Raw genomic sequence first — 27,570 nt, 5'->3', positions numbered from 1 at the left:
TATGACACAATGACAGTCTTCACCCCTTTGCTTTTATAAACAGTCAAGGGATTATTCAAATACCAATTGTTTATTGAAATGAAATGAAACATCTGGAAAAAAAAGCAACTTAAATGAAGACAATATATTATTATTACAAGAAAGAACATAATGTGTAACTGCAGTATCTGTTTATGTTTTTATACATATAGGTTTTGTAAAATGTGTATTCAATACATTTTCTTTTTCTATAAAGAAATAAAATCTAGTTATTTACAAATTCTACCAGAACAGAAGTAAAGCTTCTATGCTGGTAGATAAAACCACTCTATACTGTAGATAATTGTCAGGTTAATAGGATGTTTGTGAGCCAGAGTTAATCGTTCCATTCAGACTCCTGGGGCTCCGACTGATAGTACGAGTGGGATGTGATGCTGTCTGTATATCCATTTGCGGCAGCTGAGGGCCTGTATTTCTCTGACACTGTCAGCGTTGGCAAACATCCATCACACTGTATGCTGCTGTCCATGTCTGGGTACTTTCCAACTGAGGAAAAAGAAAATAGAAAATTATCAATCAGTGATTGGCTAAACATCTCAATAATTTGTGTCCTTTTTGAACAAAAAATATTTAAAATTTTTAATAACGTAAGATGAATAAAGTTAACATATATTCAGATGTAATGTCTCATGACAATTTAGTATTGCCATCAGGAATAAATTACATTTTGTAAAACGGATAGTTCTTGTCCTTGATTCTGATTGGTTGAGCCAAGTTCGAAGCTGTTGTAAATTACTCTACAAACAACCACTTTGTTGGAGCCACAACCGTTTCTGAGGAACAACATTGGTTGGTGGAAGAATATGTTTTTATTAATATCATTCCACTTTATTTGCTCTGTTTTATTTTGTGAAACCTTACTACGTAATCGTTTTATAAAAGCAATAAGCCCCTGAAGCCGTGGTTTACAGTAAATTTATAACAGCTGAGGGGCGTTGTTAGGCACCTTAGCTGTTATAAATTTGTAAACCATGGCTTCTTGGGGTTTATTGCTTTATTTAAACATATTCAAATAGAAAAGTTCAATTCTAACATGTTTCAAAATTTTACTGTTTACTGTATTTTAAATAAGATGATTGGTCTGTCTTAGTGTTTCGTTTTCAAAAGCATTCAAAACTCTTTAAATATTAAAAATGGTCCAGGTTAGATGTTAACCAGTTTCTTGTAAATGCATCTTTTGAGATTAGACCAGAAAAGCTGATTACTGTACAAACCGTAACGTCTACCTGTTGTCACGATATGACTGGTTTTACAACAGTATGCGATTCAGACCCCATATTTTGCAGAGACATCAAAGACTTTATCGCCCGCTGCAAATTAAGTGCAGGAGGAAAGTGTGGGAGTCCTGGGAGGCCAAAACAGCTAAACCTATTTGGTTAATTGGCATGCAATGAAAGACAACATATATGTGGTTTGTTACCTTCGTCTGCCAGTTGATAAGATCAGAAGAGGTCAAAGGAAACTTCGTAATGATTTACATAGTGACGCAAAGCCATGGTAGAAGTCATCACAAAATACGGTAAGGCCTATTTCGAAACTCTCCTGACTCTATTTAACGTGTACTGTGGGAATGTTTGGTGAGATTCTAAAATACTGCGTGAAGTTATCTGAAAGATTTCCAGGTCACAGCTTTAGAAATATTAGAGATGCTTTCAGAAGCAACATCGACTGACTTGAATCAACATTGAGCTGGATAATGACACTACTGTTTTCAGTTTCATAATTGATGAACTTTACACAGTAATTGAATTGAACAGAATCAAAACTGAACTGTTTGGAGCTACATTTACACATATCTAGTTAAACATGTTACCTAAATGTGTGAGTTGCTGACGTTCTGCATGCTTCTCCACATCACAGTCTGCAGGGTATTTCAGGATGTCTGGAGGAAGCACTGGCGAGACGTGGCTTAAAGAAATCTCTGAGAACACAAAATGTCAGTTATGACTCATAAATAAAATTACATTTCCTGTATGATTTCTTTTTTTACTGTTCTTTAGATTTGTATTCAACAGATACATTTGAATTATTTATTTGATAGTTACTTTGTTCTTAATGTAGAAAATTCCACAAATGTTTATGTGAGAGAGATGGTCATCATTTACATTTACTGTATTTTACTTCCAGCAGATGTCTGATCATTTTTAACAGACTTTGTTGTGCAGTTTGTACACTACACTGGTACATGTCTGCAAGCTTGTATGCAGAACTGAAAGGATGTGGTTTACCAGCAACAGTTAATCTTAAGCATCTTGTGCACTAAGCAGTAAGATATCGACAAAGCCTATAACATAGCACTTTGTGTACATCCTCACTGATGCTGGAAATCAGTGACAGCAGCAGATGTATTATCTTAAATATCAAAAGATTTCAGAGCAGTTGAGCACTCAGTGACCTGCATTAGACATTGTATGTGTGGGAATACATATGCATCTATGTTAGGAGTGTTAGTGACAGAGTTTGGGTTCGGTTTCCCATCAGTCAAACATGCATTACTGCAAAATGACCCTTTTATGTACGTTAGTGCAAAATTCTGCTCGCTCATCATCAAGGACAATTACAGTCAATCTAGAACTACAACCTACAGATCTGATATGAAGTCAGCTTGACTTATTTGACCACACAGCAGAATTGTTTGTGACCAGTCTCTAAGACCGTGATTCAGTCTCATATCAGTGTTTTCATATTTAAAATTATATATCTATGTTGATGATTCCCGGATTTATTCTAAACCCTGTCGCTCTCTAAATATGTGCTGTCAAAATTGATTGTAGAATACATATTAGGTGGGAAATGATTTATAAATCATGATCTCTTTATGAAAATACATGCGTGCATATATTTAGTGAGTGAGATGGGACCTCATACAGTATGTTACAGTACACTTATATATTACACTTACCTAATGTTTTTGACTGACGTTTATTTCTCCAATAAATTATAAACAGGATCAGAAATATAATCACGGTAGTAATCACAATCCCTGCCCACAGACTCGCAGGTAACAGCCAAGAACAAGCTGAAATAAAGGAGAGATATAGTGATTTCTCATTTCCAGGTCTGGTAGGAAGGATTTTTTCCAACTCATTTTTACACACACATTGAACATGGTGACATTTCCCATAAAATAAGAGTTTTTCCAGTAATGGTATAGAGACTTACAAGCTTTAAATTGTCCACACACAACATCTGATTGGCTGGTCCCAGGAACATTCACATGTCGACCCAAATCATCACAACTGTTAAATGACAGATGAGGCAAATGATTTCAGAAGGGAAACTGTGTCACATTTTATTTCTACTGAGCTAAAGAAAATTACATGGAAACTATGATGTATGTGTATAATATTAGTTTTTGTATGTGTGTATTGCTTTGTGTATGTGTATAAAAAAGGAAAGACATATGTATGGGTATGTCACAGAGAGTTTGAGAAAGGAAGTGATACCCACCCACTCTCCCACACAGTGTACGTCTACACTTTTATTGAATGGAAGCGAATTAATGCGGTCTTATTTCGTGTAGGAGAATGACATATAGACACGTTTACATAAAACCTGTAATGGTTATATATAAAAGCTGTGCATTCCTCCTCTGTCTTTTGTTTAAATCAGATAGTGGTGAATAAGAAAGGGCATTATAGGTCTAAAAAGATATACCTTATAGAGAAAACGACAAGACATCTTTGGTTGTGTAACTTGGAAATAATTAATGTGAGTCAGAAGCTTGTGATAGTTTCGCAAGAGATCATCTCAGTTTAAAGGACTTTTTAGTCATATGCACTGTGTGGGGGATTCTGTGAATTTGTGAGAAGTCAGTCTGTTACTCTGTCAATTGTGAAATTGATACAGTATACTGTCAATGTATAACACTGACTCTCACCTTGTATAATTTTTGCAGCTGGAAACGTAGTCGATCACATCGCTGTAGGTTCCCTCTGGGCAAGGACTGCACACAGTGTCTTTATCGAACGTGTCTGCAACACAGCTTCAGTTATTCAGCAGTCATTCTGCCACATATTCCACTCTAAACAGTCTATGGATGCAGTTTAGACCATTGCAGATTTTCTAACAGGTATATCCATGCTTCAGTGCAAACTCAACTGATTATTTTTTGACTTGTCAATATAGAAGTCACTCAGGATTTTGTGGAAAAGTGTAGTGTTATGCTCACATGGTTATGCTCACCCTTCCCATAGTCTTTGAACCAGCTTATTAAGACATATTGAAGGATATGTAGATGGATTAAAGAAAGTGTTTTGTTTTAAAATGCTAACAAGCCACTAAATAAAGACTACAGCTATTAACAGCATCTTTAGTTTAGGTGCTTGGTGAAATGAACAGTCATCTTAGTCCCTAGCAACTGTCAGGTTTTTAAAAATGCCCAGTAATTTCAAGTCACGTTTGAGGCGTGACTCTAATGTACCAAACGTGAGAGTCTCTGCAAGTAACGCATAGCTCGTATTTTATTTTTTCGTGTTCTAAAACCCATTGGAAATTCCAAAGGGACCCATGACAAATTAGCCTTTCGATTGGCCAACAAATTGACCTCATATTTATATATTATATCCAGTGTTGAGAAGGTTACTTTGGAAATGTAGTAGGTTACAGATTACAAGTTACCTTATTTCAAATTTATTAAGTAGTGTAACTATATCTATTACTTTATTAAAGTTATGTTCCTGATAACATTTGATTACTTTTTACAATTTCTAACAAATGTTTTTAACTGTTAATAATTTTCAACCATTTAAACCAGGAATGGTTAACTTTACAGTAGTACTCAACACCGATTACTGTCAGATTTTTTCAAAATCCTTTATCACTTGAATTAAGATTATAATCATTTAATTTTAAAGCTCATCCACCACAAAATCAAACTTTAGCACCTCTTTTTACTTTGAGATCATTCTGAGGATGAAATCAGATTTAAAATCATAACCTAAACTCCTGAAACACTGGTGTCAATGCAAAGAGCAGTCAATGCAATTTGGGAAAGAAATCTCTGTGTGTGTGAGAGAAACTATTCAGATGTAACTCACTTTGTAACTGTTACAATTTCAAAAGTAACTAATTTAATTATGTAACGCTGTTACATGTTACTCCCCAACACTGATTATATGATATATTTATTTATAATAGTTTCATTTTTCTCAGTATGACTGAGACTTAAATAAGTAGACTTCTTTACATTTCGATTTAAAATATTTCAAGGATTTCATATTTGGAAATACACTAAGGCATCAAACATTTTGAAAACCAAATGTTCATTACTTACAGCGAAAGGCAACTCCTTTCCCCAGAGGACAGATGGAGACTGGACTACAGTTATCGCACTGGGAGTCACTTATGTGTGAACAGTAGTATCCCAGCTTACACCTGCACTCTGTGTTTTTGTCTTCCTCACACTCCTTTAGCATCTCCATGTTGCTGGCTGTCACACACATACCCAAACATTACTTGTTGATAAAATACATGTGGTATTATTTGTAATAAAAACCAGAGTGAGTGAAAGTGAAATTACTGCTGGAACACTCCCTGCAGGCTCGACACTGGCTCAGATTGTTTTCCTGATCATTAAATGTACGCCGTGGGCAGGTTTTACACACTGTATTCGATGTGGCATTGCAGCTGGCAAACATATATTTTCCTGAGAAAGAAAGAGAGCTCAGTTTTTGTAAAAGACTCCACATGCACACAAAAAGTTTAGTATTTATGATCTACACTATATTGCCAAAATTATTGTCAATATAATTGTCACTGGGGTATATTTGTAGCAATAGCCAGAAATACATTGTATGGGTCAAAATTATTGATTTTTCTTTTATGCCAAAAATCATTAGGATATTAAGTAAAGATCATGTTTCATGAAGATATTTTGTAAATTTCAATATATCAAAACTTCATTTTTGATTAGTAATATAATATGCATTGCTAAGGACTTCATTTGGACATCTTTAAAAGCGAGTTTTCTCAGTGTTTCGATTTTTTTGCACCCTCAGATTCCAGATATTGAAATAGTTGTATCTCGGCCAAATATTGTTCGATCCTAACAAACCATACATCAATGGAAAGTTTATTTATTCAGCTTTCAGATCATGTATAAATCTCAATTTTGAAAAAATTATACTGAGGACTGGTTTTGTAGTCCAGGGTCACACACACACACACACACACACACACACATGTTGGTTTTTGTTGTTTATGGGGACTCTCCATAGGCATAATGGTTTTTATACTGAACAAACTGTGTGTGCTATTGCCCTACATCACCCCTACACCTAAACTTAGCCCTCACAGGAGACTTTGTGCATTTTTAGATTTTCAAAAAAACACCATTTAGTATACGGCTTTTTTACTCTGCGTGTTTGGATGTGTACTGCTTACACAAATGTAGCAAATTTGTGCCACTCATTCCTTATAAGCTTTCCATCGAAAAACAGCGATCTGTCGTCGATGCTTGAGGCTTAGACCCTCAGAATGATATAGAGTTTGACAAGATTAACTTTGTCCCGTTTCATTTATTCTATTAGAAAACAATGACACATGCAAACAAAGAGCGTTCAGTGCGAGGTCGCTCTGGTGCAGGCTAACAGGTTAAGCCTTTTGAATTACGGGGACATAGGCAGTGTCCTCATAAACCACCTTCATATTGTAATACCTCTGTCATACCCATGTCATTATACAAATTTGTGTCCTCATAAACCACATAAACATGCATACACACACACACACACACACACACACACATACACATATATATACACACACACAATGATTCTTAAAAAAAAATTGTTTTGTTTACTTGTATAATAATTTGGTCACTAAATTACCACAGAACGCAAGACAAATTGACTGTAATTTACTTCAAATCATGTCACTGTAAAACACTGCAGACAAGAAAAGTGTTTGTTTGCCTATAAATTGGTATTCAGTGTGGTTGAAAACAATGGCTTTCCTTGGCAAAAGCACAATAAAGCATTATTCAGTGTGTTTTCTTTTATTATTATTTTTTATATATATATATATATAGGCCTATATAGATATATATATATATTTTTTATTATTATTATTTTTTTTATTATTATTATGGTATGGTATTAAGTATGGATTTCATCGCAGTAGATTAACAAAAAAAAAAGTGGTAACTGCAAATGATACTTCTCAAATGATCATTTTTCATGCATGTATAGTAGAAGTCAGTTCTCCTCAAGTTCACACAGGTGTTCTACCAGAATAACCATAGGTGTAGTTCAGCACATTAACTATGAACATCCTCCTCTGAAGTCTGTATAACCAGAAAGTGTTCAAATACCTTTTAGCTTCATTTCAATTATATACAGTTTTAAAATTTAAAACATAAGCTCATTGTGAAATATTTTGATGGAAAGGTGCCCCTGAGCTATCTTTCATTGATTAAATGCTGTTTTGTTATAAAATGTAGTGAATACATACATATTAGTCCACCTTATATGTCATTATTTCAAATTCATACAGAATGTCCTGTAATGCGTAAATTCCAGGAACCATCAAAAACTCAGTTGTTAGCATTGTTACAGTACAGGATTTCCTGAGTACGCCAGAGCCTCTAATGGGCTGATTTCACGTTGATAAAAACAATGTGATGAGTAAAAATATTACCATGTGTCTTACAGTCAACTGAATGGCAAGCTATGTCTCTAAATTAGCACAAAACACAGGCGAATTGAATGTAAATGAACTTCAAATCATGTCGCTGTAAAAACAGCAGTAATGAAAAGCAGAAGATCACTCTTGATCGTTTATTCTCTCACAATGGTTTGTGAACTGCTGAAAGTGAAACAATAGGCTACATTAAACACTAATAGATTCTAATATTAAAACAACTAACATTCCCACTATATTATAGCCTATGTAAAAAGATTCTAACAGAGAAGGATAACTTCCCATAACTTTTTAAATCAGCTGGTTTACAGTATTGATACAGTATAGAAATCCCACCTTTTGGACATGCACTGCATTCCAGATCTCCCATTTTTGCTACGTTCAGTGTTTTCTCGATTCGGTCCTTTCAGTGTGAGCAGTTTTGTACAGTCATATGAAGTCTGTTGACACTTAACACCAACTGTGGAAGTGATGTCTTGATCCGTTCACGTAAGTTAAGGAATTGATAATTATTCGATCATGCTGACCCGAGCTATTGCGTCAGTTGTCTTCTTCTCTTTTCTTCCTGTCTGTCTGTCTGTCACGCTTGCTTGCTCGCTCTGTCTTTTTGTGGGTTGTCTCAGTTCATCCGCAGCAGGTAGGGGAATCATTATTTTCTTTCCTTTCTGTATCTTTTTACGTCACCCACTCTTAACCCCCTCTGTTACTCTTTTTCCGCCCTCTGTGCTGTAAAGCCCCGCTACCTATATCCACCCTCTGCACTTGAGCTTGCATTCTCTTGCCCTTCCTTCCTGTTCATGCAGCAATAAACCCCTGAGGCACACAGAGACAATAGTGTAAACATGAAGAAGTTTTTGTGTGATTAGATTACAGCAGTCAACATTATTCAGGACATCCACTAAAACAGCTGCTTCAATTACTGTTGGGCTGCCAAAGGTTTCAGATAATGAGGCAGTTCTTTAAAACTAGGTTTTATATCAACTGTACAAGTGAGGAAGTGTATTAGTGTATTAGTATTAGTGTATTTTAATAAGATTTCTGAATAATCTTATCACTCTTATTTCTTTCTGAATAGGGGCAGGAAAGTTTTAGCAAAATGTATCTGCAAATATCTGTTTCTATCTGCTCTTAATCACACAGTGTGACCTAAGTATCAGAAAAAAAAGTGAGGTTTGACTTCAAAACCCACAGACTGCTTTGTGGAAGACACTGTAATACCATCACGGTGAGAATGTGTGTGCGTTTGTTCCTACTCTTTTCCTCATTTGGTCAGAACTGTTAACAGTGTAGTTTCATATCTTTACTGTAATTTCTGATGTGAGTGCTGGCTGGAACACAGAACCCTCTACATGTATGTATTATTTTATTCAATAGTTTATGAAAAAAGGACTTTCCTCACGATATTAATTTCATCACCAACATATAGCGAAGATCAAATATGCTGTCGTTCGTAGAAACAGACACTAAACAAAAACATACTGTATACATTTAGGTGTTTTAATCACCCTTGTGATGTAAACAAACGCATCTAATCTGTTTCCCAAAGCATATTCATAAGAACTACTGGTGTTATAAAGATGTACTATATTTGAATGGTTATGTTATCTGTTATGTGAGACATACTGCATACTGTAGATCAGGGTTTTCAACCTTTTTAATGGCATGAAACCACAAATAGGAATGCTTCCTAAGACTGTATATATATATATATATATATATATATATATATATATATACACATACACATACACACATACCTGTGTAAAATAGCATCTAGGCAATATTTACTTTTTAATAAGTCAACACTGTAGTTAGAAACATAAAGCAATGGCTGTCAAAACAATAAAATAATTGTGATTTAGCTCATTATTTTTAAAGAGCCTTTAGAAAGAATATTAAAATTGTAATAATGTCAAATTCAAGGATTTTATTTTATTTTAGCACATCTTGTGTCCCCTTTCGAGTCCCAGGACCCCAGATTTAAAAAAAAAAAAAGGCAAAACTTCAGGTTCGCCACAACAACAACAGAAGTGGGAATCATGGCCTACACTGTAATAGTGAACAATTTTACTTCCTTAGTTTTTTGTTAAATAAAGCTTTCTGTTTTACTTCCTTTGTCTGGTGACTTATATCTTACTTAGCTCCTTTGTAGGTAAATATATTACATTTACATTTATGCATTTAGCAGACGCTTTTATCCAAAGCGACTTACATTGAATTCAAGTTACAGTTTTTACATTTTATCAGCTCTTGCTTTCCCTGGCAATCGAACCCATGACCTTGGCGTTGCTAGCGCCATGCTCTACTATTTGAGCTACAGGAAAGCCTGAGTGACTGAGTGATTGATAATATAGCATAATTTGTGGAATTTATTGGCAATGGTCATGTAGTGTAATTGGTATATGTACTGTTGCATTAGAGAAAATATTAAAAGTGTATGCACATCTACATATTTACTAAAACTGCACAACAGCAAATCACAAATATAACTAAACAGCTCTATACACCAATGTATTGTACATAGTATACTAGCAAACTGCTGTAAAATGACATCAGAAAACAATGCAACATTTTATAATGACAATGTTTGACCTTTTTTGTGTGTGGTTATTACGGTAAATTAAATAGTTGTTGGAAAACATCCAAAAAAAATACATTGCCGATAACCTCGTCTTCCTCCGTGCCCCCATCTCTCTCTTTACCCTCTAAACCTGCTCTGGCCTCTCCCTCTCACTCTCTCCCTTTCCCATGTTATCTATATTTGACTAATTTTCTCTTCCTCTTTTATGTCTCCACCCCTCACTTTCTTCTCTTTTTCATTTCTGACACCAGGCGGCGTACTTACTCTCTGTCTGGTCAAAGTGCATCCATGGGTTTTCTTCATTGTACTGTAGCCAATGTGTTTCTGGCTCATATACATAAGTTGTCAGTTAACTGAAATAGTGTTTGTATTAGTAAAGATATTGACTTTTATTTATTTATTTTAAATTGTGAACTCAAATTACAATGAAAAATCCAATATACTTCTTTGGGCCACTGTACATAATAATCTTATGTATTTGAATAACTGAATATGCTTTAAATTAATGTATAATTAATGTTAATATGATGTATATCCCCACAACAGTCTGTCTGGAGCAGTCACTACATGTTCCCCCTCCAGTTCACATCAGTTCAAGGTGAACGCCCACTGACAGATGTTGGGAAACATTCAGTTTAAGTATGTTGACTGTTTTTTAGGGGAAAAGAGGGCTGGACATGATGATGCACACAGAGCATGAAAGTGAAAGTGCAGAAGGAGAGAGCGGGCTGTGTTTTAACACTTCTCATCATGATCGTTTTTTGGTATGTATGTATTTCTCTACAAGGTATTTTTCCTCTAACAAAATATTGCATGGATTATAAGCTTGATCATCATTTCTATCTATCTATCTATCTATCTATCTATCTATCTATCTATCTATCTATCTATCTATCTATCTATCTATCTATCTATCTATCTATCTATCTATCTATCTATCTATCTATCTATCTATCTATCTATCTATCTATCTATCTATCTACAGGTGCATCTAAAAAAATTAGAGTATCGTGTAAAAGTTAATTTTTCTATTGTAACTTATTTCAAAAAGTTAAACTTTCATATATTATGGATTCATCACACGTAAAGTAAAACATTTCAAAGGTTTTTTGTTTTAATTTTGATAATTAGAGCTTACAGCTCATGAAAGTCAAAAATCCAGTATCAAAAGTATCAATCTATCTATCTACAGTGGGTACGGAAAGTATTCAGACCCCCTTAAATGTTTCACTTTTTGTTATATTGCAGCCATTTGCTAAAATCATTTAAGTTCATTTTTTTTTCCTCATTAATGTACACACAGCACCCCATATTGACAGAAAAACACAGAATTGTTGACATTTTTGCAGATTTATTAAAAAAGAAAAACTGAAATATCACATGGTCCTAAGTATTCAGACCCTTTGCTGTGACACTCATATATTTAACTCAGGTGCTGTCCATTTCTTCGGATCATCCTTGAGATGGTTCTACACCTTCATTTGAGTCCAGTTGTGTTTGATTATACTGACTGGACTTGATTAGGAAAGCCACACACCTGTCTATATAAGACCTTACAGCTCACAGTGCATGTCAGAGCAAATGAGAATCATGAGGTCAAAGGAACTGCCTGAAGAGCTCAGAGACAGAATTATGGCAAGGCACAGATCTGGCCAAGGTTACAAAAAAATTTCTGCTGCACTTAAGGTTCCTAAGAGCACAGTGGCCTCCATAATCCTTAAATGGATGACGTTTGGGACGACCAGAACCCTTCTTAGAGCTGGCCGTCCGGCCAAACTGAGCTATCGGGGGAGAAGAGCCTTGGTGAGAGAAGTAAAGAAGAACCCAAAGATCACTGTGGCTGACCTCCAGAGATGCAGTCGGGAGATGGGAGAAAGTTGTAGAAAGTCAACCATCACTGCAGCCCTCTACCAGTCGGGGCTTTATGGCAGAGTGGCCCGACGGAAGCCTCTCCTCAGTGCAAGACACATGAAAGCCCTCATGGAGTTTGCTAAAAAACACCTGAAGATTGTCTGGTTTGATGAGACCAAGATAGAACTTTTTGGCCTTAATTCTAAGCGGTATGTGTGGAGAAGACCAGGCACTGCTCATCACCTGTCCAATACAGTCCCAACAGTGAAGCATGGTGGTGGCAGCATCATGCTGTGGGGGTGTTTTTCAGCTGCAGGGACAGGACGACTGGTTGCAATCGAGGGAAAGATGAATGCGGCCAAGTACAGGGATATCCTGGACGAAAACCGTCTCCAGAGTGCTCAGGACCTCAGACTGGGCCGAAGGTTTACCTTCCAACAAGACAATGACCCTAAGCACACAGCTAAAATAACGAAAGAGTGGCTTCACAACAACTCCGTGACTGTTCTTGAATGGCCCAGCCAGAGCCCTGACTTAAACCCAATTGAGCATCTCTGGAGAGACCTAAAAATGGCTGTCCACCAACGTTTACCATCCAACCTGACAGAACAGGTGTGAAAAACTTGTTGCATCTTTCCCAAAAAGACTCATGGCTGTATTAGATCAAAAGGGTGCTTCTACTAAATACTGAGCAAAGGGTCTGAATACTTAGGACCATGTGATATTTCAGTTTTTCTTTTTTAATAAATCTGCAAAAATGTCAACAATGCTGTTTTTCTGTCAATATGGGGTGCTGTGTGTACATTAATGAGGGAAAAAAATGAACTTAAATGATTTTAGCAAATGGCTGCAATATCACAAAGAGTGAAAAATGTAAGGGGGTCTGAATACTTTCCGTACCCACTATCTATCTATCTATCTATCTATCTATCTATCTATCTATCTATCTATCTATCTATCTATCTATCTATCTATCTATCTATCTATCTATCTATCTATCTATCTATCTATCTATCTATCTATCTATCTATCTATCCTTTTCGTTATGTCTATCCCTGTCTTTTAAACTTTACAAATTTTTTCCCTACTATTTTCTCCCTTGTTTTCCCCTCCTGTCCAGTGTTGTTGTCCTTCTCTTTCCCATGTGTGGGTCAGTGTCATTGGCTGGATGGGTGCAGTCACCTGGACATCCACGAGGGTATAACCCCCATTCCAGCCTGGCTTGGAAAAAGTGTGCTCCGACCGGACACAAAATCACATTCACTCTCATACATCTGGACCTAGAAGAAAGTTTTGAGTGTGAAGACGACGCCTTGAAGGTGTGTGTACAAAATGCAAATTGTATCTTTGTGTACTTAGAAGTGCAGTTTTATCTTAAAGGAATAGTTACAAAAATGAAAAGGTTCCACAAATGAAATAGTTTCCAAAACTGTAAGGCCATCCAAAATATAGATGAGTTTGTTTCTCCATTGGAGCAGATTTGGAGAAATTTAGCACTACATCACTTTTTCACCTTTGCAGTGATTAGGTGCCGTCAGAATGAGAGTTCAATAAACTGATGAAAACATTGCAATAATCCACAAGTAATCGACATGAATCCAGCCCATCAATTAACATCTTGTGAAGCAAAAAGCTCCAGGATTGTATGAACAAGAGATGCAATACTAGATTTATCCAAATCTGTTCTGATTAAAAAACAAACTCACCTACATCTTGGATGGCCTGAGAGTGAGTACATTTTCAGCAAATTTTCATTTCGGGGTGAACTGTTCCTTTAAAGAGAGTGTTTGTGTGAAAAGATCTACTACAGTGTATATTTTGCATAGATTATTTAGATTTGTGCCTTTGTAAGTGACAACTATTTTTCTGCAGTTATTTGCAGATGAGGTGCTTCTTTTCACTCTATGTGGACGCAAGTCCATAAAGGAGCTGCAGGCGTCTGTCAATCCTTTCCTCCACTCTTCCCCTGGTGGTTGTCTCTCTGTTTCATTTCTTGCAGACTACTCGAACACTCAGAGATACACTGGATTTCGAGGCTTTTACACCATACAGGGTGAGAAATATGATGAGTAATTCATTGACTACAGGGCCGAAAGCATATGAGATTATTTGTGGGTTGCTGAGAGTATTATCAGTTATTGCTGATCTGAGTTTTAACCTCAAATCTTTCTGACTTTTAGATGTTAATGAGTGTATGGACCCTGAAAATGAGTGCACCCAACTCTGCAATAACTACATTGGAGGTTATCGCTGTTTCTGCAGACCAGGTTACATCCTTGACTCTGATGAGCACACCTGCCAAGGTAATGAATGAGATTTTGAGATGCATATTTTGGCTGTCATGTTGATTTAGTTCAATTAATTATGTAAGGAATGCAGCTAGCCAGTCATTATTACAAATAAATAAGCATTTTTTATTATTCCGCATTTTACATAGCTACTTGGCAAGTAAATGGACATGAAATATTAATTTGAATTAAAATAATTTCATAATTTGTAAATGCTTCCACTAAGAAAAAGATAAAAATGTGCTAAGCAATCAGCATAGCAACAAGACTAAAAGGCCATTCACACCATAGACTATAACTATTCATTTTTAATAATCATTGTAATTCTAAGAGAATAGGGAACTCCACAGAGAAATTATATTGTTGGAATCACTTTCAGAATTAATTTTTCCAAGTGATAAATGATTAAAACATTGAAAGCCAACCTGAATCCAAGAGCTTGAGCATTTAACATGGCAAATGACATAACTGCAGCATGCGCTTATAATAATAATGTGATTGTTCATTCTGTTAGTGTTTATACAGTATGAATCAAGACTTTATTTTCTCTCTTTGTGTCAGTTAGCTGCAGTGAAGATCGCACAGGCTCGCAAGATGGTGTGTTGATGTCACCTGAGTGGCCTGGGCCGTACCCAGAAAACTCTGTGTGTTCTTACATTCTGGCCGTAGAAGAAGGTCTGCAGTTTGAACTGACGTTCACGGGGGTGTTTGATGTGGAGAAGAAAGAGAACGGAGAGTGCATTGACTCATTAACTGTATGCAACATGTTTAGTACAATATTTGAACCAGTCTTGTTTTTCTTTTTATATTTATCCTTATTGACCTCTTCTCTCTTTCCATATACATTCCTCCTAGATAAAAACACTCTCTGGGGACGTTAAGACATTTTGTGAAAGGGAAGTCCCTTCATCCCTGCTCACAGGGTCTCACCGTGTTGAGATTATCTTCAGGACAGACCATAAAGGAGCAAACCGAGGGTTTAGCCTCTATTACGAAACAAGAGGTGTGCCTGTTGCTCCCCGTCTTTAAAACTAAACAACGATATACTGCATGTTCAGACCACACGATCTGAGAATCTGCCATTGAAAAACTCATTTGAAGGATCACTGATCTGAATATTGATTGAAAAGTGCTGAGAATTGTTTCCTAACATGTTATGTTGTTGTTTATTTGATTTCTGACAGCGATGAAATGTACTGGACCCGTGACACCAAAATCTAGTCTGAACCCACAGCATTCGGAATATTCCACAGATGACAAAGTTACAGTGAAATGTGACAAAGGACATGTATTGAAATCAGTATGTATTTCAGGCTGATTGATTTTACCTTCTCAGGCTGAAGGGCCACAGATTTAAGTTACGGGTTTGCTGAGAAACATTTTTAGAAAATGTATTTTTAAATTTCAATTAAAATTGACAATATAAAATGTATTAGTAAACAATTTTATTAGTATAAATTATATTTTATTATAATAATATATTTTATAAATATTTTATTAGTATAAATTAGTAACTAATTTTATTCATATAAAATAGATTAGTAGATAAAGAAATATAATTTAATTAAATTGATAATAATTAATAGAATATTATTATATTATGAAATTATTTTAAATAAATATATTTAAAATTTGGATAGTATGCTGAGTTTTTGCTGATATCAGTCGGCATTATATACCAGCATGTACTTTATACTGTAGTTTATGAGTCAAACCTTTTTTTTAATCATTGAAACTCACATTTAGCATGAAATGTTCCATAGAATGTATCAGCTGAGGTTGAGTATGAGGCCACATGCCAGAAGAATGGACAGTGGAGTCCTGTTATTCCCTGTGAACGTGAGAAAATGTCTTCTTATAATGTCTTCTCGTCTTGATTTGTGAACGTTGTTGTGTTTTAAGATATACATGGGAAGAAATAATTCATTTTTAATTTATTAAATGAGCTGTTTTCACTGCTGTTCTCCTTATATACAGTAAATGACATGATGTGATGTTACAAGCTCACAAAACTTAGCACAAACTTGTGGCATACAATTTGATGCATGGTGGGTACACCAGTAGTACAATGCCAAGAAAATGTGTGAAGCTGAAAAATGTTCATGTGTCCAAAAAAAAAAAAACACTTTTTGTTTTCTTCTTTAGCTGTGAATTGTGGCTTTCCAGAGCTTCCTGAATTAATGAAGCTATCAGATGAAGATCCTCCAACAACTTATCTGAACCAGATTAGTCTTAAGTGTGCAAATGAATATTATCAGCTGGATAAAAATGGTGAGATGTGTATTGTTTATGTGAACTACATTGACATAATTCTTATCAAAATACTAATTAGTTATATATTTTTCACTATCTTCGCTTTCATCAGGTAATTTTACCTGTAATGCTGAGGGTAACTGGGAGTCTGACAGTGGTCAAAAATTAACGGAAGATTTGCCTAAATGTGAAGCAGGTACTCAGTCATTCTGAATACACCTATAAACCCAGATATACTATATTTTTCATATCTCTTTTTCATATATTTTATATTTCTCTCTCTCTCCTTTAGTGTGTGGAATGAATATAGATGCCTCTTTTGGTGGCAGAGTTTTTGGTGGGAAGCCAGCCAATCTGGGACAAATTCCCTGGCAGCTATTCCACAGGTCAAATCCCAGAGGTGGTGCATCTCTGATCAGTGATTATTGGGCTCTTACAGCAGCTCACGTAGTGGATGGATTTAAAACAAACTCCATGAATTGGTTAGGTGGAATAGTTTATGGTCAGGACCTAAACCCAGTCACTATAGATATAGAAAAAATAATCATTCATCCAAGATATAAAAATAAGAACTATGATAATGATATTGCACTTATCAAAATGTCTAAAAGGGTGCCTCTAGGTCCAAACATCAGGCCTGTGTGTCTGCCAAACAAAACAGATGAACCTGCGGGAGAGGCCACAGTCTCAGGTTTTGGAAGATATGAAGAAGGAATGAGTAGAAATCTGCTTCATGCACCTGTCCAGATATATCCACTTGATGAATGTAATTCATTGGGTTTGCCTGTCACCGATAACATGATCTGTGCTGGAGGAAACCAAGTAGACAGTTGTAAGGGTGACAGTGGAGGTCCTTTGTTTTCTCCTGTTCTGGGCTATGGGTCTCCAGACAAGCCTTATCGTCTAACAGGCATTGTATCATGGGGTCCTCCTAAATGTGGGGATGAAAGATTTAAGGGCTTATATACTAAAGTCCAGAACTACCTGGATTGGATCAAGAAAACCATGGAAAACAACTAACATCACAAATCACAAAAAACTCCAATTGTTAATTGTAATACACCAATAAAGTTACTATCTGCTGTATCTGATCGATGTATATCTGCATCTGCTATTTCCATGAATAATTCAGAATTTTGAAACTTTTATATCAAAATTCAATAAAACAATTTTCACAAGTAAATCATTTCAGCCTCTTATTTCCTATTTTATAAAAAAAATGTTCTGGCAAGACCTTTTTTGTCCAATGTTATACCATTACATTAATGTCATAGGTAATTCAGCAGGTAAAGTGCTCACGGGCTGCCCAGCCTGCCATCTCTCTCTTTTTTTTTTTTTTTTTCATGCCTAGCAGTTGTGCCAGATTAGTGTTCCAGATTACTATTCTTCTTCAGCCAAATCAAACAAACACAACTTTTAAAGGTTTTCTACCTCCGTTGCATCCAATAAATTATGATTTATTTCCTCAAAACTGCTTTAGAAACACCTTTTTATCTGACAAGACTGGAAACATCCAAAAATCTGTAAAGAAAAGACGCATGAAAATTATCTCTGTAGACCTTAACCCTTACTGTTTGAGTAAACAGGTTGAAAACGCATGGTTTACGGGAAAAGTAGTCACATCTCTCTCTTTCTTCTGCTATAGCCAAACCAAACAAGTTTACCTTTTTTGATGACTTTTAGACTCTTGTTCTCTCATATGTGATTGTTAGCCACATTCTCCTTATCACAAGAAAACCTCATGACTGCATTTACAGTCTAACGGCTATATCTGCATGTTTGTTATGGACAGAGTACATCTAATAATCTGGCAAGTTGTTTTTATATTTCATTCTTCAAATGTGCATATACAGCATTACAAAATAGAATGTAAATTGTGTGATTACTGTAATAACAGTCATTGGTGGATGTCAACGCTTTGTAATAATGTTATAATGTGTATTTAGTAAATTAACTAAATTATTCCAACAACACGACTGATATTTATCTTTTTCTGTTTTCTACTGAAACACTGATTCAGCCTGCTGTGGGCATGTGTGAATGTGTGCGAGTGTGACCCGGCCATGTTTGGGGAGGTGTCTTCTCCACAGTACCCTCAGCCATATCCAGCAAATCTCCAGAAACAATGGGACCTGGAGGTGCCGCAAGGCTACCAGCTCCAGCTGACGTTCAATCACCTGGACATTGAGTTCTCTCCAGACTGTTACTACGATTCTGTTACTGTTAGTGATGCTTCATCTTAGAACATGTGTCATGTGGATGTCTTCATGCACAATGCTCAAGTGCTGTGACCTCATTTGAGTTGCACAATCCATACCTCGTACTGTGTTGTGTATTGTGTTTTGTTGGGGAATAACGGCAAAAAAGTCATACTTCATGCACTACATATAAATTAGGTTTGAAATGTCATTGTGACTACTATCATTTGGCTTACTAAGACATTTATTTAGCAAGGCCTATGTATTTTGTAAAACATTAGCACATGTGATTTTATTTTATGTGCAGATTGTGTCTGATAAGATGGTTCTGGGGAAGTTTTGTGGCCGGAATTCCACAGACAGGTTTCATCCAGGAGACAAGCCGATCTTGGCTCCTGGTAACCGTCTGCAGCTGGTTTTTCTAACAGATGACTCAAATCACGAGTCACACTTGGGATTCACTGCATTCTACCAGGCGGTTGGTGAGTCATGTTTGAAGCATATTGCAAACAAAACAGTGTAGTAGTATGGTTACTTCTCCTAATATTCTATAAGGACGTAAAACAGCTCTTTTACACAGCAGTTCTAGAATTTAATTGGCTTTGAGTGGTGTTCCAAGATTGTAGTGTATCACTCCACTTGCCTGTGTTTGTGCATTCCATACAGGCCTGTTTGTGTATTAAAAGTGGGGAATTTCCAGTGATTGTAGCTGTTTTTCCATCCATTTTTGGCATACAGAGGGGAAAAAAACACTGAATAGATATGCTAAGGCACGCAGTTATGATATTTTTTTAATCCTATAAGAAGATATGCACAAAACTGAATAAACTGCATTCCCAAACATCGCACATCTGAGGCGCTACTAATTTATTATGTAGGAATAAAGCACCACAGTGGCAGCAACTTCTACTTTCAGTGTATATATTTTGTGCCAATTTCACAGGAAGCGACCGTTTTCTTCTCTTGGACTCATAAAATGGAAAATGTGCTTTATTTGCAATTGTTTGTTCAGTGTTCTGAAAGTTAAAATAAGACAAATTCACAACTTTTGGATGGAAACTGATACCATCTACGGTATACATCGATACACCATAGTTGGTGCAGACAAGTGACTGTCTTTATAAGCAAGTCATTGAATCATTCGCTCAACTGTTTTATGTAAAACACTGATTCCACTATGGTGTGTTGCTCTGTGACTCGGAATCAATTATTCATTGGCTTTGTTTGGAACTATTTTCCCTGACGTAACAAAACTAGACACACTAACTAGTCAAAAATATTGTGTCTAAAATTGAAGCTGATAAATATTTATTTCTTGTTTATTTAACTGTTGTATAAAAGCAATATGCTGAATATTGGAATAGCAGTACTGTTGATTGTGTCGTATGATGTTATTTAATTAAACATAATTAAATAATTCAGTGATGTAATAATACATCTTTTAATGCTCCTTTACCTGTTCCCTTAGACATAGATGAGTGTTCCTCTTCCAGTATGGAAAATCGTCCACCATGTTCACAGATATGCCTCAACAACCTCGGCTCCTACCTGTGTGCCTGTTACCACGGTTACACGTTGCGGTCTGACCAACGCACCTGTGTCTGTGAGTTTGTTCATTAATAAAAACCCAGGCGCTGTGTTTTATATTTCCAGCACACAGTTTATGTTGATTAGAAATAAAAGCAACATAAAAATAAAAGCTAATTCAAAATATCAAAAAAAAAAAATGTTAGCAAAAACTATCATAGTATACTATCATAGTTTACATACAGGTGAAAAGAATGATAACCTGTAGCAAGTAGTGTGTGTTTCCTCCCTGTGTTAGTGGAGTGTGGAGGTGGGGTGCACAGTGAACTAGATGGGACCATCTCGAGTCCTGGTTTCCCAGACATGTCCCCGCTTAATCTGGACTGCATCTACACCATCTCTGTGCAGCCAGGCTTTATGATTACTCTTAACTTCAGCCAGAACTTCCACATAGAGCAGGTCTACAGTCAAGGAGAGTCCTGCCTCTTCCATTGGCTGCAAGTATGCTTTGCTATAAATGTCTATCTGTGCCCACCACTAATATTGGCACCCTTGGTAAATATGAGCAAAAGTGGCTGTGAAAATCCATCTGCATTGTTTATCATTTTGCTCTTTAATTTAAAAAATCACAAAATTCTAACCTTTCATTGAAGTGAAACAATTAAAAGTGGAGGAAACTCACATTATGAAATAAATGTTTTTCTCAAGTTCACGTTGGCCACAATTCTTGGCACCCAATTATTGCAACATCCTTTTCCCAAGATAACAGCTCTGAGTTTTTCCCTATAATGCCTGATGAGTCTGGAGAACACCTGACAAGAGATCCGAGAACATTCCTTCATACAGAATCACTCCATATCCTTCAGATTCCCAACTCTATGTTGGTGCTTCTTCTCCAGTTCACACCACTAATTTTCTATAGGGTTCAGGTCAGAGGACTGGGATGGCCATGACCGAAGCTTCGTTTTGTGTTCAGTGACACATTTTTGTGTTGATTTTCATGTTTGTTTTGGATCATTGTCCTGGTGGAAGATCCAACCAACTATTATAAGATTTCTAACAGAGGCAGTCAGGTTTAGAATTTTTATCTGTTGGTATTTGCTAAAATCCATGATGCCATGTATCTGAACAAGATGTCCAGGACCTCCGGCAGAAAAATAGGCCTACAACATTAAAGATACAGCATTTAACTGTGGGCATGGTGTAGGGGGAGTTTGGATACGGTTGCAACAAGGGGCAGTTGCAACATCGCTTATTTCTTTAATCAGGAATGAGCTACAGTAATGATATTCACACTGCATATGCTCAATCAGCCCCCCATCCTTCCTGGATGAAATCAAGCACATGTGACCATTCCTTTTACAAAAATTAATTTTCATGGTAAAAAAAAGTATTTTTTTAATTATCAGATTTTTTTGTCATACTGTCTAAGTTGTTTGCGTGAAGCATTGTAAAATCATATTATTTATATCTGTGTTTTCTTAGCTTCTAATAGGCATAGCTAGCATGTGTCAAAGATATTGTGTCACGCTATTATACCAAGTTTTATCACAGCTGTTAAGCGAAGGGACAGTTTCAACAAGTTGTTACAACCATCCCAACATGCTGTCCCTTACCTCAACATTGATATAACACACACACACACACACACTTATAAAGTCAGTTACATAAAATGGTAGATTTGTCTAATTTGAATTTGAAAAGTAAGACTTTACCCCGTGGTTAACTGCTAGTTGGTCAAACTAGTTCTTAAGACAGTCTTAAGTTAGTGGCTATGTTCATGCAACTGGCCTTAGTTCAGTAACCTTTGACAGATGTTAACAGATGTAGGCTATTATTAAATTTTAGTGTCTTGATTATGATTAAATTAATACTTTGTACTTATTTTTTCCCATTTACTATTCTTTGTTTTTATACAGCCAATTTAACTTATTAAAGACCATGTCTATGCACAAATAAAATAAAGAAACTGCTAAATCATATTTAAGAATGGTTTTAATTACATTTTAATGAATGTTGCAACTGCCCCTGTGGACTGTTGCATCAGTCCCCTGTTGTGGTGTCAGTTGCAACATTTGACTTTGTCTATTCAAGTATAAATTGTATGTATATAATCATGTGTGTGGGTGTTACAGCAATGTGGGTGAGTAGCTGACTGATGTGGATTTATTGTATTAAAATTCTGGCTTTCTAATTCAAACAGTCTCTGAAAAACTAAAGGAAATGCAAAAAGTGTTGCAACTCTCCCCCTACTTTTTATATGGATCAGGAAATCATGGCTGGACAATTTCATACCCCAGTCCCCCTGGCGTGCTAAAAAAATCTAAATATGAATGGGAATATACTTCACAGATATTTTACTCATAAGAATTTCTAGGGGTGCCAATAATTGTGGCCAACATGCATTGGGGAAAAACATTTATTTCATAATGTGAGTTCCCCCCCACTTTCAGTTGTTTTACTTCAATGAAAGTTTAGAATTTAGTGAATTTTTTGAATGAAAGTTCAAAAAGTTAAACAATGCAGATTTATTTTCACAGCCGCCTTTACTCATATTTACCAAGGGTGCCAATTCTAGTGGAGGGCACTGCATCTTCAAATGTATTCATTTTTAGGTTTATTTCTGTGCTGCTTTTCATTCTTTCTCAGGTGTCTGTCCAAGGAAAAGAGCCCCAAAAGTACTGTGGAGGAAAAAGCCCTGGAGTCCTGAACACGGGCTCTCACTTTGTCCAGCTGGAGTATCACACTGATGGACATGGACAGAGCCAGGGGTGGAGCTTACGTTACACAACACAGAGTGAGAAAAAAAATAAAAATATATATATACACTATATATATATATATATATATATATATATATATATATTTTTTTTTTTTTTTTCACTCTTTAAAAAATAAATATACATACCAGAACAGTAATATTATAAATCCTCAAATATTTGTGGGTTTTAATCTTCATTAGTCCGATTTCCTCACATCTTTTTTAAGGGGTAAAGTGCCCACATCCAGGCATCATTGGCAATGGAACACTCACTCCGAAATTTGTCCAGTACTTGTACAGAGACTATATTCATGTGCGCTGTGAGCCAGGATACAAGCTAATGATGGTGAGGTTTACAATAATGCTGATAGTAAAGCAAGAACTAAGGGGCCATTCACACAGAAAGTGTTTTTGTGGTTCAACATGACACACAGGGCAGTGTCGGATAAAATAGTCTAAAGACATATTTTTTAAAAGTTGAACTTTTTTATCTTGAACACCACATTTTTTGAACGCTGTTTCTTGTACAAGACGCTGCAAAAAACACAATATGTGAGTGCAACGCTTAAACACGTCTATCCAAAATGAATGCAAAACTGCATTTTGTGTGAACGGCCTAAGAGTGCATTAGTTATGGGGTTCCTTTAGAGAATATGGTGGTGACTTAATGAAGCATTTTCCTTTGCCTTCTTTAAGGGAGAGAAAGAGATTTCCAGTTTTAAGTCCATATGTCAGAGTAATGGACAATGGCATTTGACACTGCCAGAGTGCAAGAGTGAGTAAATACATAATATACACCTGATTTTGCATTTGGCTACATTGCATCCATTCATCATTTCCTTCCTATGTATCATCCACATTACAGTTATTGACTGTGGAGCTCCAAAACCACTGTTGAATGGAGAATTTGAGCTTATCAGTGGAGAAAACAATGAATATCTTTCGGTCATAGAGTATCACTGCAATGAGCCATACTACAGATTTAAAGATACTTCTAAAGGTCAGATACCATTCAAAACCCACCTTTATTCTTTGTGATTGATGAATCATGACCTAATTTCCTTGCTTTCTTTCTTTCACTTGTGTAGTAACCTACAAGTGTGCAGTAGACCGAAAATGGACAGAAGTCAACAGCAATGATGCTATTCCTCCTTGTTATCCTGGTAATAATTGTGGTTTGTCAACAGACAGTACTATTGTTATTTAAGTTTATTTTACATTACAAATATGTTCATATTTTTGTGTCTTTTTTACATTTTTTAGTGTGTGGAATGAATACAGAGATCTCTTATGGTGGCAGAGTCTTTGGTGGGAAGCCAGCCAGACTGGGACAGATTCCCTGGCAGCTGTTTCTTAAGCAAATTCGCAGAGGTGGTGCATCTCTGATCAGTGATTACTGGGCTCTCACAGCTGCTCATGTGGTAGATGGACTTGAAAACACCAACATGACTTGGCTTGGAGGACTAATCAATAGTCAGGACGAAAACCCAGTCACTATGGAGGCCAAGAAGATTATAATTCACCCAAATTATCAGAGGGTTCCTGTGGGTGATGATCAAAAAAACTTTAATAATGACATTGCACTGATCAAAATGTCTGCTAGAGTGCCACTTGGTCCAAACATCAGGCCAGTGTGTCTGCCAAACAAAACAGATGAACCTGTAATGGAGGGCATGATGGGTACAGTATCCGGCTTTGGAGGGTTTGAGAAGGGCTCAACAAGTGATATTTTACGTTATGGGCATATCCTGGAATATCCTTCTGAACAGTGTGTTTTCGAGGATTATTTTGTCACTGATAACATGTTCTGTGCTGGAGATGAGGTTAAACGTATAGACAGTTGTCAAGGTGACAGTGGGGGCCCTCTATTCTTCCCCATGTTGGGCTATGGAACTAAAGAGCAGCCCTACGAGGTGAGGGGCATTGTGTCATGGGGTCCTGCAAAATGTGGCCATGTTTCTAAAGGCTACTACACTAAAGTGCAGAACTACCTGGGCTGGATTGAAGAAACAATGGCAAATAATTAACATCCGGTGTGCAACATGAGAGATCATTAATTAATTTCAAGTGGTATCTGAGGTCAGTTTCAATTATGTGCATAATGGTAAGAAAGATCTAGATTAAAATAAGCCTATTTTGCCTGTTTGTCTTGTCCAGTTTGTATAAATATTTCAAAATTAAGCAAAGAGGATTATCTCATAACTTTATCTCCATCTGCAGGGTTAAAAAATAAATGACCTGAGGTCTCAATTGGTTATGTAACTGGCTATGCAATCATCAATCATCATCAAAGCAAATAATTCTTATATACTATACATGTCAGATAAACTCTTTCTTATCCATATTGCATGTAATTAATATTTTCACACCACCACCTTCTGCAGCCTAATAAATGACAGTATACAATATGCAAACCTTGTAAGACAATAAATTAATAAATAAATGAACCTCTCACTGACCATTTCTATATATATATATATATATATATATATATATAGACTGCTCCGGGTGTGTGTTCACGGTGTGTGTGTGTGTGTGCACGCACTTGGATGGGTTAAATGCAGAGCACAAATTTCGAGTACACACATCACTTTACTTCACTATGTATGTATGTATATATATATATATATATATATATATAGAGAGAGAGAGAGAGAGAGAGAGAGAGAGAGAGAGAGAGACTGGGTAGATTACTTACAAATTGTAATCCGTTACTGATTCCAAATTACATGACAAAAATTTTAATCAGTAACGTAATCCATTACATTACACATTTTAGGTAATATAATCAGATTACTTTTTGATTACTTTTGACAACACGTTTATCACATTGATTTAAACAGGATAATCTTATGCCATAATGATGTAAAAATACAAAGAGTGAGAAAATATTTTCCTTTGATTGTAATGAACAACATGAAGTGCATTAAACATTAGATCAAGATTTCCCAAACTGGGGTTCGTAAAGGAACTGCAGAGGGTTTATGAGTTTAATGAAAGGCTAACAAGTAATTAAATCATAAATATGTCAAATTAAAATAAATCATACACTTACTAAAAAAGATTAAATATTTTATGTTTACCTGCATGTCATAAACATTAACCAATGTCAGAAAACCATCAACATGCAAATGTGATAATTATTCAAATATTTATTTAAAAATCTCAGGGTCACTGATTATAATTTCACTTTTTTTTTTACTTTAGTGTGTAATGTTGCTGTTTGAGCATAAAAAAAAACATCTGCAAAGTTACTGCAAAGTTGCTCAAAGTTCAATGCAAAGGGAGATATTGTCTTTTACAGAATTGCTGATTGACCACCCCTTTAAAGTAAAAATAATACAGTAGGAGAATGAGGTTCATATGACAAAAAGTTTGAAAATGTCTGCAAATTAGAAATAATGAGAATTTGCATTTTAATGAGTTTGAAAGACAAAAGCCTTTCAATAATATATAATAATACATGGTTAAATAATCTACTTAGTGATAATACAAATAAAAATGTTTGTATTCATCAGTAGTTGATGCAATGTTGAAACACTTAAACCTGAAATGATTTTTGTAAATCATTGGTCAAATCCTCTGTCACCACCTGAATGACTAATCTCTATGTGAATGTCAACAAAACTGAAAGACTTTCTGAGTGTGTATATAAGCGGTAGACTATTTTAGATAGGATAAAAAATAGGAATTAGAGAGAATAAATAAATGGTTAATTTATTTCTATTGTGTGAATAATATGTATCACGTAATCAATAAAAAAGTAACTGTAGTCTGATTACGAGTATTTTAAAATGTAATTTACTCTAATTACAAGTACTTAATTTTTGGAATCTGATTACGTAATCCAGATTACATGTAATTGTTATGTGTCTGTTTCTGTTTAGTTCCCTTTTTCCCTTATTTGGTTCTTCCTGTTCTTGTTTCCTGTTATTAGTTAATCATCGTTTAGTCTTTTCACCTGTGTTCCAACTAATTATCTCGTTTACTCGTTTGTTCTGGTTCCGTTTAAAGTCCTCAGTTTCCCTCTAGTCTTTGTCCTGTCTTGAAGTGTAACCTTTGTCTGAGATTGTGGTTCTTATTAAAAGAACTTCTGTTTATTCCTGGCGTCCTGGATTCCTTTAAATGATGGAAATGTTACAGAAGACAGGACCGACACAGAAAAGGAGAAGGCGGCTGATTTTGGTTCCCCGCGATGGAAGTCCGGGGATCGGCAGCCTGCTACTGCCTGCGGCGAAGATGATTCCGCCGTCCGCGGAATCATGAGGCAGCAAGTCAGCTGCCTAAGTTTTCGGATGCAGCCAATGGCTTACTTCTGTGTTGAAAAATAAGGTGGATATAAGTGCAGCCTAAAATGTTTCCTTCAAGCTGAAAAAGCAGCGTGAACCATGGCAAAAGTTGTTTTCATCTCTCTCTATCACATATATTTTG

General features: G+C 35.9%; 2 protein-coding genes across 2 annotated transcripts; one reads left to right on the top strand and one right to left on the bottom strand.

The window, feature by feature from the left end:
* Positions 1 to 56: 56 nt before the first annotated feature.
* Positions 57 to 8,459, bottom strand: LOC306878143 (tumor necrosis factor receptor superfamily member 3-like). Its single transcript, XM_079430290.1, has 8 exons — positions 8,017 to 8,459; positions 5,561 to 5,686; positions 5,315 to 5,470; positions 3,920 to 4,013; positions 3,202 to 3,278; positions 2,942 to 3,058; positions 1,853 to 1,960; positions 57 to 525 (listed from the first exon to the last, which is right to left on the bottom strand). Exons 1-8 carry the CDS (start codon positions 8,048 to 8,050, stop codon positions 356 to 358), a joined length of 882 nt encoding a protein of 293 aa, XP_079286416.1. The 5' UTR covers positions 8,051 to 8,459; the 3' UTR covers positions 57 to 355.
* Positions 8,460 to 10,920: 2,461 nt separating this feature from the next.
* LOC306878558 (ovochymase-like) lies at positions 10,921 to 25,278 on the top strand. The gene is made up of 21 exons (XM_079430987.1): positions 10,921 to 11,025; positions 13,233 to 13,431; positions 13,985 to 14,165; positions 14,293 to 14,415; positions 14,962 to 15,155; positions 15,256 to 15,403; positions 15,585 to 15,700; positions 16,164 to 16,239; positions 16,546 to 16,671; positions 16,766 to 16,849; positions 16,946 to 17,672; positions 18,674 to 18,875; positions 19,159 to 19,333; positions 20,320 to 20,454; positions 20,677 to 20,879; positions 23,028 to 23,175; positions 23,367 to 23,485; positions 23,836 to 23,914; positions 24,005 to 24,139; positions 24,228 to 24,302; positions 24,403 to 25,278. Exons 1-21 carry the CDS (start codon positions 10,958 to 10,960, stop codon positions 25,164 to 25,166), a joined length of 4,077 nt encoding a protein of 1,358 aa, XP_079287113.1. The 5' UTR covers positions 10,921 to 10,957; the 3' UTR covers positions 25,167 to 25,278.
* The last annotated feature ends 2,292 nt before the right edge of the window (positions 25,279 to 27,570 follow it).

This window comes from Barbus barbus, assembly GCF_936440315.1.
Source record: "Barbus barbus genome assembly, chromosome: 12".
Lineage (NCBI taxonomy): Eukaryota > Metazoa > Chordata > Actinopteri > Cypriniformes > Cyprinidae > Barbus > Barbus barbus.
Note: the sequence above shows the minus strand (reverse complement) of the source record. Positions and strands in the feature narration are given on the sequence as shown.